At 36.3% G+C, this 12,828-nt stretch overlaps 1 protein-coding gene across 4 annotated transcripts in view; it reads right to left on the reverse strand.

Annotated features, from left to right (window-relative positions):
• Positions 1–12,828, reverse strand: part of ESCO1 (establishment of sister chromatid cohesion N-acetyltransferase 1) — a 32,458-nt gene that overhangs the window by 2,242 nt on the left and 17,388 nt on the right. For 3 of the 4 annotated variants that reach the window (XM_068396435.1, XM_068396436.1, XM_068396437.1), the window contains 4 exons: positions 12,071–12,202; positions 4,437–4,526; positions 2,041–2,184; positions 939–1,126 (listed from right to left, as the gene is read on the reverse strand). In XM_068396435.1, the coding sequence (XP_068252536.1) occupies positions 939–1,126; positions 2,041–2,184; positions 4,437–4,526; positions 12,071–12,202 (554 nt within the window). Of the gene's footprint in view, positions 1–938; positions 1,127–2,040; positions 2,185–4,436; positions 4,527–5,117; positions 5,241–12,070; positions 12,203–12,828 lie in introns of those variants that run through there. The other variant, XM_068396438.1, reaches the window with a different exon arrangement.

The raw sequence follows: 12,828 nt of genomic DNA on the forward strand, positions 1-12,828 counted from the left end.
ACCATTACAATTGATTCTGAAGATCTTTTAGAGCTGTAACTGAGGGAGCAACTCCAGCATTGCTTTGGGGAAAAAGTCTTTCCTTTAGAAATAGTTCCTAGGAAGCTACTGAATACACAATTAAAAATCAGCCAAAAATAAACCCAAATCATCAAGTTAATATGCTGCTCTGAATGCAGGTATTCAGATAGAACGTGATCTGCTACAGACTTTCTAGCTGCTCCACCAGCCACACAAGATGCATTCTGCAGAGCAGAATAGCTTTGCAAGGCTCTCCAAACACCCAAGAGGGTGAGGATTGGCAGACAAGGGCGTACCTGTGCTACAAACTCCAACAAGGCAGGGCTAGCCAGGCATCTCACACAAACCTGACAGCCCAGCAGTAATAATTGGGTAGTTCTTGGCATCACTCAGAACAGGTGTTTAAACATCTAGGAAATGTCACTAGAAGAAACTTAAGGTCTGGAAAGTCAACAAAAAAAAAAAAAAGTACAGTTGGAAGCCACCAGACTATATCAAATAGTTCAATGCACTCCTCTCTGTTCGTTCTCCCCAGCCTCTGAAGAATGGACATTTGGCCAATGATCAGGTCACAGTCCTTAACACTTGGGTAATCTCGCACTTTGACAAAAGACAGTCTCATTTCCTTCACTCATAATTACCTCAGAGGAGTCTACCCAAGCTCATTGGCAGGCTGCTAGGCTGACTCATTACAATTGCCCTTAGGAAAAAGATTTCTGTTAAAGACGAGCTATTGTAGAATACTGACATTAGTTACTGAACTCCACACAATACTGGAACTGTTAACTGTGCTCAAATCTACATCCCCAGTATCACCAGCAGGTTAAAAATACAAGCTTGAGACACACAAAGCAATGTATGTCTTGGACTGAGTTTTATCTAAAATACATGTAACCAAGGAACTTTTTTTGTATTACCTAAGACACTCTATCATCCGAGAAGCAATCTTCTTTCGACGCATCATGCTGAATACCCATATTCGACTAATCCCACAAATAGCAGGTTCTGGAGAAGTTGAACAGCACCATGCCTTCTGTCTTTCAAATATGACTTTCTCATTTTCTGAACTGACTTCTGGAACCTTCTCTTCTATAACTCTGTAGCCCTGCAGGTGACATAAAAAATACCTGTCACTTTATAAAAGCACCGTTAATGACCGAACAAGATCATTCTTGTGTTATTTATTTCAGTTAAACATACTTACTTGCTAAAATGTCTTACCAAAAAGACTGCATATTTGTGTCTCATTTAATTTCCCTTAACAGTTTCGAAATTGGAACAGATGATAAAAGATTAAACCAAAAAACCCTTGAAAGCTTATCTGAGTTAAAATAACAGCAACAAGTAATCCAATTCTTATTACCACCTGTATTGGACTGTTTGCATCAATTTCTTTGACTTTGACTAAGATTGTTTTGCTTCTTGTCTGCTACTCCCAAGGGACAGGAGAAAACACCACAGTTTACAAGGGAACAGACAGAACATGTGACAAAGTTCTGATATCAGTTTTTAGTGCTGCAAGCGGCAGCACAACTTCTTGTCCTGCTCTCCGCTGCACAGTTCTGCCTTCTGCTTCTGTTCGCTGTGTAGCTTTTTGACCCCTCAGTGATTCAACTCAATCCTATAGAGTACCAACTTTTTCATCCATGTTGGATTTCTGCCAGGCAGGGAGATGAATCTGCTTGTCAAGAAGCAAGAGGAGGGCCAAAACTAGCATAAAAATAGCAGAGGAAGAAAAATTCCACCCTTTGGCTGCAAGTTCTTAGATGAGCAGGTCTGAGGCAAGTATGACACCATACATGTGTCTCAGCTCAGTGTCAGCTATCAAAAATGAGTAGCTACATTTCAGAATGGTCTACCACCAAACATCTCTTCCTCTCTGGAAAAGGCATACACAGAATACTTGTTTGCTAAATGGCTAGACTTAAACTCCGAGGTAATTCTATAGTTTCAGAACGTCCAAAGACCACAGTCACTACACACTGACACAGACTGCCTTTCTCCAATTCAATCACTTACCCACTGGATATGTTCTGCAATTAAACAGCCGATAACTTTTTTGTCATTAGAAATAAAAAGAAGAGTTTTTGTTCTAGAGTAACACATGAGCGGAGCTTGCTGAAATCCCAAGTCATTGTCTACCATTTCTCTAATTTCTTCAACCTGTCAAAATAAGTTTAAATGCTGTTTAAGAAACACATGTAAATACACAAATATATATATTTGCAAAAATGCACTAAGGTATCTAGAACACCAAAAGCTACTCCAGAAGTTAAGGATTACCCTAAGTAACCTGCAACACATTGGTCCACATGAACATTCCTCAAATAATACTCAGCTGGAATAGGAAGAGTAGAGACCTTTAAGTCAGCTTCCCTTAAGTCCAAACTTCAACTAGTCAAAGGCTAATAGAATGCAGATAATCGAAGTGTGGACTCTTATATTCTAGAAGTAAATGAGATCTATGCCAAAAGTTCAACTAGCTTAGTTGAAGGTTTTCTATCTGTTATTTTTGAACTCTTAATGGATTAGTTCTTTCAAGGGTTTTGAGCAGATGACAGCAAGCACAGTGCCAAGGCAGTTAGAAAAGGTACGCATTTTTTGTAAAAGAATGAGTAACTGTCATCTTTCCTCAAGCTTTCTGCTCTTCCATTAGCTTTGCAACAAGTAACTGAAACTAAAAATAAAATTTTGTTTAATATTAGCAGGTTTAGAAGAAATACATAAACTCCAGCATGAATGTAAACAAAAGCTTATGCATGAGCTGAGATTTTACAGGGGGATTCTTGTACCTACGACTGGACAATGAAACAGCCTTTATCATCTCGAATAAGACAGAAATAAGGTGGCCTTTCCTGTGTGGTGCATTAAACGGCATAAACTTCTTTAACGCGTGTTGTAGTTACATTAGTAAAGCAAAACTAGCATTACTGATGCTACGAATATATGAAGTTAGTACTGATCAAATGAAAATTGTGTGAAAAAAATGCTTTTAAAATAACTTTTAAAAGGCATAGTATCAGTTACTCTCTGCTTTCTCACCTAACCCTCAGGTACCAGGCTTTTAATGACAAGTCCAATTAGCCAATTTGAAACACCAAGTAATCATTCTTGAAGTCAGTCATCCATAGTGGTGACCGTTGTAGATTCTCTCAACTTTAACCATACAGAAGTATAGAGAACTCTATCTTAAATGACTTCATTTGCTACAGTCTTCCTTTCCGCTGCCCCACTTAAGTATTTTTTTTTCCTTCAGCCATTTTAGTAAAAAATGGATGTGCAATGAATACAATAAAATTAAGATAATAACACCAGAGAAATAAAACTTATTACAATATTTGATACAGATAACTATGTATTAAGAAAATTTGTAGTTTCAATTCAATACCTTATAAAATTCTATGTTAGGCTAAAGAAAACCCACTACAGTCACGCCATCAGAAAGAGCTACTGAAAAAACAAAAGTAATGACATATTAAGATGTATGAACACAGGCTAGCCAGCAAGACACCAAAGTACACTGCTGCTCTAAGGTTCCACCAGTGTACTGTGCCCAGTTTTATATTAAGTGTTTTAAAAGAGACGTGAGGCATGGCACGAATGGAAATAATCTAGAGGAGAGCATGACAATGGTCAGAGTTCTATAAAACGTTATTGAGTATAAACCAAAAAGCAGCACATCCTGTCAATCTCCTTCAGGTGAAACAATCAGTTTGTTCAGGCACAAAAAAGCTGCAGCAAAGAGGAAAAGAAGGATGTTTTCTACAGCTATGGCAGTTATGATTTGCACTAATGAGCTTAAATTGCAGTGCAGAGATTCTGCTGGACGTTTAGGGAAAATTTCCTAATGTTACAGATAGCAAAGCACTGTAACAGAGTCTGAAGAGGTCAGAAAAAACCTCCAGTGGTAGAAGTTTTAGAAAGTTGTCAGATACATTACAACCAGAGCTGATCCTGCTTTGGACATGGGAATGGACTAGATTGCTTTGAGGCCACTTTCCACATAAATCTGTTTTTATCCAAAAATCATTTAGAGAATGGTGCCATATTCATGCTGTGTAATAACATCAATACATTTCAGTTTGTTTAAATACAGTAGGAAGTTTACATTTCATAAAATATCTGGCAATCAGCAAGTATATTTAAGAAAAATGTAAAAAAATCAGTTGGTTGATGCTTTTCCCACCCCTGCCTTCCACTCCTGCTCAGACTCATCCTCTCTATGAAGAGAGCAGCAGTGTGTAAGAGTGAGATGTCTGACCTGTCTGTGGAAAAAGCTACAGAACCACTGCAGTTTTGAGCCCAACTTCAACTGCTCACACGTAAATTATACAAACTTTCTATGAACATTCTCATTACTTATATTAAAATATCAAACAAGGTAAGATAGACAAGTCCAGTCCTTTTCACCATACCTTTTTAAGTGCATACTTCGGGTCATCAGGAAGAACCATTATTATCTTTCCATCAGGATATTCAGCCAAAATTCTCTCCTTTTTCCAACCCTAAATAAAACAAACACATATCTAAACCATACACAAGTTGTACTTCTACAGACAGAAATTGCATATTATTGTTCTAGACACTGAACTTATGCAGAGACTTCACAATATTTAGCAGTTGCTTTGCTAGAGAAGGAAACTTCAGCTAGCTTTTTAAAATGAGCACAACAGATATAATATGATCTTATTTATACAATAATTTATACAATAGCCTAACTATATCTAGAAACAGTTTGTTAAAGTGTCTTATTTCCCAACTAGATTTCTTCCCCCAGGACTGCAGTGCAAACTGAATTTTAAAATAGAAGTAGCAAACGCGGCTCACGTAACTGATTTCCAAACCTATGTAATACTTATTTTCCAAAGTCCAGTGAATGGGAAAACCCCTAAGTTTTAATAAAATATTTCTTTTTAACATAGTTACCTCCACAAATACACACTCAGTTTTAAAGTTTGGCATGCGAAAGACCTCCAGGAGGTTCTAAGTGAACTGATTGGCATGCAGTTGCCCAAAATGTAAGGAATAGTTTATTTTGTTACTGATCATAACTGTTAAAGCCACAAGAAGGATACTAGAAAAAATTTTATAACTACCTTCTAAGAATCTAATGGGGAAGGAGGCTACGTTGTGTGTATCTGAAGTATAAACATACTCAAAAAAATAGAGGTAATTAACTCTTCTTCAGATCCACACTCGTGGTGAATAATGAGCAGTACCTGCATGGAAAAAAACAAAACAAAAAAGCCACTTAAATCTAGTAAGATGGGACTGGTAGATAATAGAACTCAAGTTGCTTTGATGGGACCTAAAAATACTGAATGCAGAAGTAACTTCAGCCACTAAAAAGGCTGATCTACAAGTCTTACTCAAAGCAACTTTAAATAAAAAAGCCTTTGAAGAACCAATATTGATGGGATATTTCTCATTGAAATCTGTACCTTCCCATAAAATAACGTTTAACTAAAGACCAAACAATGGAATTTGGCACTGAATGAATGCCATATATACTACCACAAAAAAAAAAGACAAACTTAAGTGTTATAATACTTGAACTGTATCTCATTTTAATCATGCTGATTTTACTCCTTACCCCAAAACAGACACGAAGAGAATAATTTCAGAAATGTATCTACTTGCTGGTAGCCCTGGAACTGTTTAAGTGTGAGTTTAGCACCAAGCACAGCAATGGTTGCAACAGACACTGTTTCAATCCTGCCTGCTTTTCTTCTCAGTAGCAGTTGCACCAAATACCAACACGAATGAAAATCCTATTTGGATTTATATAGATTATGGTCTGAACAGAAAGAGCAGTAAACAGCAGTGTCACAATATTCAGGTAAGCAGAAAAGTGTAATTTGTGGGACTGTGACATGCCTTTTGAGACTGCTAGAAAAGGTGTCAAAAAATTCAGGCAAGGATTACTGCTCTCCAACCTCAAACACCATCCTCTCTCAAGTTTTTTGTCTTTTGCTGCCTTTTGGTTACCTGTTTGCCCTGCAAAAACTTTCTATAGCCTACTTTAAACCAACCATGACCATCACTCAGCAGATAAATGCAATGTGTTTGATAATCCTACCATTACAGCATCCAGAATGTTGCAGGCCTAATGCAGAGAATTCAACTCTATTCTGTTAACATAATAGCCACGTATTTCTAACAAAATTAAATCTGATGGAAGAAAACGTTTCTGAACAGCTTACTGCTGTTACACTTTCAAGCAACACTGCATTAGCAGGTCTAAAAATAATTCCATAAAAATGCAATAATTTACTCTCTAATACTAAGAACTCATTATTTTCATTATTGTCCACCTATTAATTTTCTTAAGTGATTAGTATAATATGGGAACTGATCCTATTCACAGGAGAGGTAGTTTCAATTGAAGTAGTTTTGAATTTATTCAGAAGTGTATCTTTTAGATGAAGCTTTCCAAAAAGTTTCTGCAAACCCTAAGCTCATCCAAAATTTTTAGTTCATTTGGTTTACATCAGAGAAGACATTTTAAAGTCATACTCCTTTGTTATTGAAACAGCTTTAAGAGTTTCAAAAAGAAAAACTAACATGTCACATAAGCATCTGCATCTTCAGCATCCTTATTGTTCAGTCTTAGTAAGGAACGAACTGTGCTTCCTTTAATCCAGACAAATGGAAATAATGCACAAGATGGGTCACAGCTCTTTCATACTCTAACATTAAACCTGTTAAAGAAAACGTGCTATAGCTTCAACTGGGACTGATCCTATTAGATAACTACAATACACAAAATACACTTTAGTACTAGTATCTTGCATGCAGTCTGAAGATGATTTCCCTTAACACACTTATTAATGTGTTGGTTTTTTTTTTTTTTAACAAAACCCCACTATTTTGACACTATTAAAACACCTTGTGGAATGTTGTGTTTTGTTTCAATCACTGAGAACGAAAGTAGGACTCCTTCACTCAGGCAGATGGGAAAAGCACCTTACTATAGCAAGAAACAAAAGCATGATGTCCGCAATATACTTTATAATATTTTACTGCAATGTCAGCAAATTTGCATATCCTTTCCTTTCAATTGACATTACTTTAGGGCATTAAGACTTATTTAGTGTTGAATGAGATGCCCAAGCATTCATATACATTGCTTGTGATGACCAAAAAAGTTAAAAGAAAAGCTATTATTCCCACCAGCATACATGTTCTGCAAGGCCTGGAGTAAAAGAACATGATTATACCACTCCTCCATGATATTGGAAGTCTATGCTCAACAATACAATACCTATAGCCAGCAGCAGCAAGGCACATATACGCTAATCACCACGCTTGGGCAGACTGGTGCTGTACAGAGCCCCACCGGTGTCTAATACCTGTTGCAATACCCTCCTCTCCTCCATGTTACCACTATTTATCCTACAGGTATTTGTAATCTTTTGAGAATGTAAGGCAACTCTGCCACGATCAGTTAACTCATTTTTAATCTAACTCTAACTTTTTCTCCCAATTCAAACAAGATTAAAGATTGCTCCTGCTTGCTTATTAAGGTGCAATGGCAACAGAATTACAAAAGGAAGAGAGCATTCAAAAAAGGGCAATACAGAAGAGCAGTCACTACTGCATCATGAAATAGCAGTATGGACGGTAATTACAAATGCACTGTGTTGTGCATTGCTTTCACTGGCTATTATATATGTAGATAATGAATGATGTAGAACACAGTTGGAAAGATGGCTCCAACATTAATGGCATTGTAGCTGAAGTGTTCAGCGCTCAATTTCACGTGAACTATGTTCTGCTTATCGTTTTAATAATATCTGATGTAGGTTTGCCTTTAAAAGCTAAGTTTGAAGACACAGTAGACTGCTTCCTCATGTTTTTAAAGTTCCTACATAAGAGCAGGAAATGGGACAGTAAACCTGGTATTTTTCTATATACACCAGTTCTGGCTTGTCTGTACTCCCTATTTTTCAAATGAATACAAATACATGGAAAATGGTGGTGTTTTTTTCTTACACCATTTTTTCCTGAAAAATACTGAGGTACTGAAGAAACTGTGGTTAATACTGTATAATTCTTGATCTTCACTAAGAAAAGCATTTATTAATTTTTCCCCTAATAATCAAGTTTAGTATGAAATTTCGTGCACTTCTATTCTTGATAATCCTTAGCAGAGAAATGGGTCTACTGCCTTCTTCATCACTCCATCAAATTACAGATATTCTGCCTCACTTTCCTGTGAACATAATATGGAGAACGAAGTTTTGACTGTAGAACAAATTAAGATCCTCAGCTGTAACTATTAAATACCACCCTCTGTAGAAACTAAGATTCTTACAGAAGATAGCTAATGGTAAGAACTTTATTTGGAATATTATTAAGTTCTATATTGTACAGATGTATCACTTTTGGAATTAATGCAAATCAAAGACAACCACGAAATCTTTCTAAGATTACATGAAATTCATCATCGCCTTCAATCACAATATTCTATTAACCTTAGGTTCCAAGAAGTCCAACGTCGCTTTTTTTTTTTTGTATGAAAATCATAAGAACCTCACAGACGGGCTTGGATGCAAGTACAGCAGAACAGCTATTTAAAACGTATCAGATTAGACATTAGCCCAAGTAACAGCTTCTTCCACTTTCTTCAGCTCAAGATATTTTTAACTAAGAAGATGAGCTTGAAATACAAACACATTAACTGCATTCACATCAGGCACCTGAATCCACAAGCACTTCCTAACTTAAGTATTTCGTTTTGCAACTTAAAAACATCATTAAAAATAATGTCTTGCTCTTAGAAAACTTGTGCAGAAATACAAAATTGATACTATGTGGTATCACAGAGAGGATACAAAATTGATATTGTGTGGTATCACAGCCAGAGGATTTTATAAAACTGAACCACATATCCATCCCACAAAGTTATCCATCCCACTGGAGTTAACACTTGATGTATATGTCATCACTCCATGCACGCACATGCTAGAATAGTGTATTTTTTCTGGAGACTTTCAGATGTCTGAAACCAGAAGGATAGTGAGACAGATTCCTACATTCATCTGCAGTAGGGGACACTAATCTATTCCTGCTCCAGTACTATCCTTGACTACTTTACCTTCTTGCTTAGTCAATTTGCACACTCCTATTAACAGCAAATGGCACCCTTCAGAAAACCCGTATCAGTCCTTGCCAATCTTCTGTTCCCAAATCCAGAAAACGTCATTAAACTTGCTAAACTTTCTCTCTCCATGCAAGGCCTGCAATTTCCTTATTGTCTCTATCAGCCATCCATGACAAAACAAGTATTCCAATAGCACTTTCTTGTTAGCCTGTCCAATTTCTGGGGGCATCGTGGAATTTCTAGAGATCTAAAAAGACATTTTTACTAAAAGAAACAAGACAGTCAAAAAAAAAAAAAGCCCACCATGAAAATTATATTTTGTTGAAGATAGTAATTTATTATTTACATGCAAACTATCTTCTGGCTACTCATTACTTTTAAAAAACCCACAAAGCAGCTGCATGCACGTGGGCAAGACACTAACAAGGGCTGTTTTCAAAGTTCACAGCAAGAAGCTCTAGCATCATAATGTATATCGGCTTTCTTTTTCCAATTCTGTGAAATGAATCATCAATAGAACTACTAAGCACATAACAAGAGACACTCAAAAGGGAGAAAAATTGAGAAAAGACTTCTCTAGTCAGACTGGGACTGCACCATATGGCATGAAGAATGTGAATGACACGAGAATGAAAAATGCTTCTAAGATACCTTAGAATGGCCTCCAAATTGACAATAATGCCAAATATATTAACTACATAAAAAAGAATATCTGGAGAACTAATAAAGTAACATACCAAGGTCACCAAAACCAGATGTTCCTGGACCAGAAAATCTAAGCAAAAGTTACCAAGATTTTCTCTAGTACAAATTTTTTAATCCTATGATGCTACTGTCCAGTTAACACTTTCTGTCAGGGAAAGGAAGGTAGTTATAGTAACTACATACAAATATCAGAAACCAAGCATGTAACACCTCCAAGCCATCCTCCCAACAATCCCCACTAGGAACCTCCTAGTGAAACTACGTTAACTAGCAATCATTCTTCTGGTATTTCTGGATGACTAAGAATTAACAAGTAGAGACCTGGTGCACTAATTCACTGGAAAGAAGGCTTATCTAAAATTCAAATTATTTTCTAAGAGGAGGTGAGGATGTTTCTGTCACAGACATTACCACAATACAATCAATCAAGAACCACTGACTATGGGTCAAGTGGCTAGTGTTAAAGACTTATCTATTTAGCATGGCGGAAGTTACTCATCCATGCAGAAAACAGTGTCGAATAAATTATAAGGGGGAAAAAAAAAAATCAGAGGGGAATTTAAAGACTCGTAAGACTCCTTCCTTCGCCTCTTACTCTACAGTTTCTCTTACACCATAACTGCCTAAGTCTTGCTCTATAGCCATCTATGACAGTCACAAAACACAACTAGAGTCTTAGAAGATCTCAGGGATAGAACTGTTTACTCACTGAACTGACAATACAAATAATTTGCTTGAGTACACATTGTGTGAAGTTTTAAAACTATGCCTAGCAACTGAGAAAACAATAGGGAAAGTTCTTCTCAAATTATAAGCACACCTAACTTTATACATAGTTGTTTACAATGGGTTTAAGGCAGTCTGCTCTTTCACTTTTATGTTAATCACGTTGTTACTCTAGACTTACATACAAGTGAGAATTTCAGCTCTCTCAACTTTCAAAACATTCAAACTTCAGTGCAGCTTCCTATCTACGTGAACAAAGCAGTTTTAAGTAACTATTGAACTCATCTGTCAGTTTCTGTCCAAAAGAACTAACACCACCTTCTGTAAATTATGTTTACATCTTTGGTAACATTCAAGATCCAAAAGTACTTGGGGGCAGGGTCAGGAAAAGGACAAACAGAAATGAAATGGGGAAATGTATTATATGCTGCCATTATAATGTACTGCGTTCCACCACACTTTCTGCCCAGTCTCACCCTCTAATGTAGCTAATGTGTATTAGAAGAGATCTTTCAAGATGTCAGGATTATTCATCAAAAACTAACCATGAACAGAACAAATACCAGAACTATTTACCAGATGGTTTCAAACACTTCAGCTATGAAGATATATCTTTATATTTGTAAACAGTGAGATAAAACTGAGCTTGAGATTTAAGAGTAGCCCAACAGCCATTTGGTACCTACATGAAATGAATTGGTGGCCTCAGTTCAGTTATCCTGGAGGTCTTATCTACTCGAGTGTAGAGTACTGAAGGTAACATGTGTGATAAAGAAAACAGACTTTCTGGATACTATTCTGGATTTCAGACATGTGAACAGATATTTCCTGTCAGTCTTGTAATATCAGCTAGTGTGAAGTAGCTGATTTTAAAATATACTTCAAATTGTACGAAATTTTGCAAATCTGAGCTTTAATATGAGAGATATACTCATATACAGCACACATAATGAAGTTAAAGAATAATACTTTTATATTTAAAGATTACAATCACACTATAAATTCAGTAAAGTTTCAATATACTATGAAGTTGTCTCAGCTGGATTCCTAGGCAGCCTCTCTTCAAATTACACATAATTAAGAAAAAATAATTTAGAAGTCATCTAAGATTACACAATTACAAAAATAATACAATCAGCTCTTTATCTGACTATTAAGCTGACCACTGCAAACATCAGTTGTACTGAAACCTGTATTTAGCACTTTCAGAACAGTGACATTCCTCTGTCTTCCTATCACCACCCTCACCCCCCAAGATTAAGGAATTGTAACAGAAAGAATACAATGGCAACGAAACACCACTATCCTACTACATATTTTTATATATTACACATAATCTGTCTACCATGGCTCTTAAAAACATTTATTTCCTAAAGTGGATTATTTATGGCCTACTGTGATACTCATCTATTACTTAACGTAACACTATGACTTAATGTAATATGAATTGTAACTAGTACACAGCAAATAAAAGGTAACGCTTATGTCTTTAAAAAGATATGGTTTTCTTACCACATATTTTACAGCACTTATGAACTGGTTATGAAAGAGCAGATGTTGGGTTTCATCCTCTGGATTTGATGCAGTGTAAAGCATTCCACAAATATTACAGGAAATAGCACCAAATCTCTTCTGTCCTGCATCCTATTTAAAAAAAAAAAAAAAAAAAAAAAAAGAAGAAAGGAAAAAAAAAAAGAAAGGTATTTGTCAATTGCAAGCACAGTAAACACAGTTCCACAGAACTTTCATCTAATCAGACATGCCTTTTATAACTTATCTTCTGGAAACTCAATACAGAGGCTAAAATGGAGTGAAAGAGGAGAACACAAGTACAGAATTTAGAATTCCATCTTTCAAAAACCCACACAGCCTCAAAAGGCAGAGACATCAATCACAGAGCAAACTCTACCCAACATTAAAATTAGCTCCCCTCCCATTAGTTTTGAACAAATGACTTCTCTCCTACGAAACACAAAGAACAGAGAATTCTTCCTTTGTTACCCTATTTGCAGTAAATAGAATCATCTTCCACAAAGAAAATTCCCACATCCAGCCCCACGCTATTTGGTTTTCCCTACAGTTCTGCTGCTGCCTGTCTTTTGGGTGTGAGTTGCTTTGAGGTGGGTGAGCTGCTTTCCTGAATGTTTGGAAGGATATTATAAAAAACAAAAGTTACAGAAATAATCCTTAAGATCAGCAATACACCTGCAGCAGCTGATCGCTACCTTTTAGGTTTTTACGAAAGCCAAATATTTCAAGGCAATCAAATA

Source organism: Nyctibius grandis, chromosome 3 (genome assembly GCF_013368605.1).
Source record: "Nyctibius grandis isolate bNycGra1 chromosome 3, bNycGra1.pri, whole genome shotgun sequence".
Classification (NCBI taxonomy): domain Eukaryota; kingdom Metazoa; phylum Chordata; class Aves; order Nyctibiiformes; family Nyctibiidae; genus Nyctibius; species Nyctibius grandis.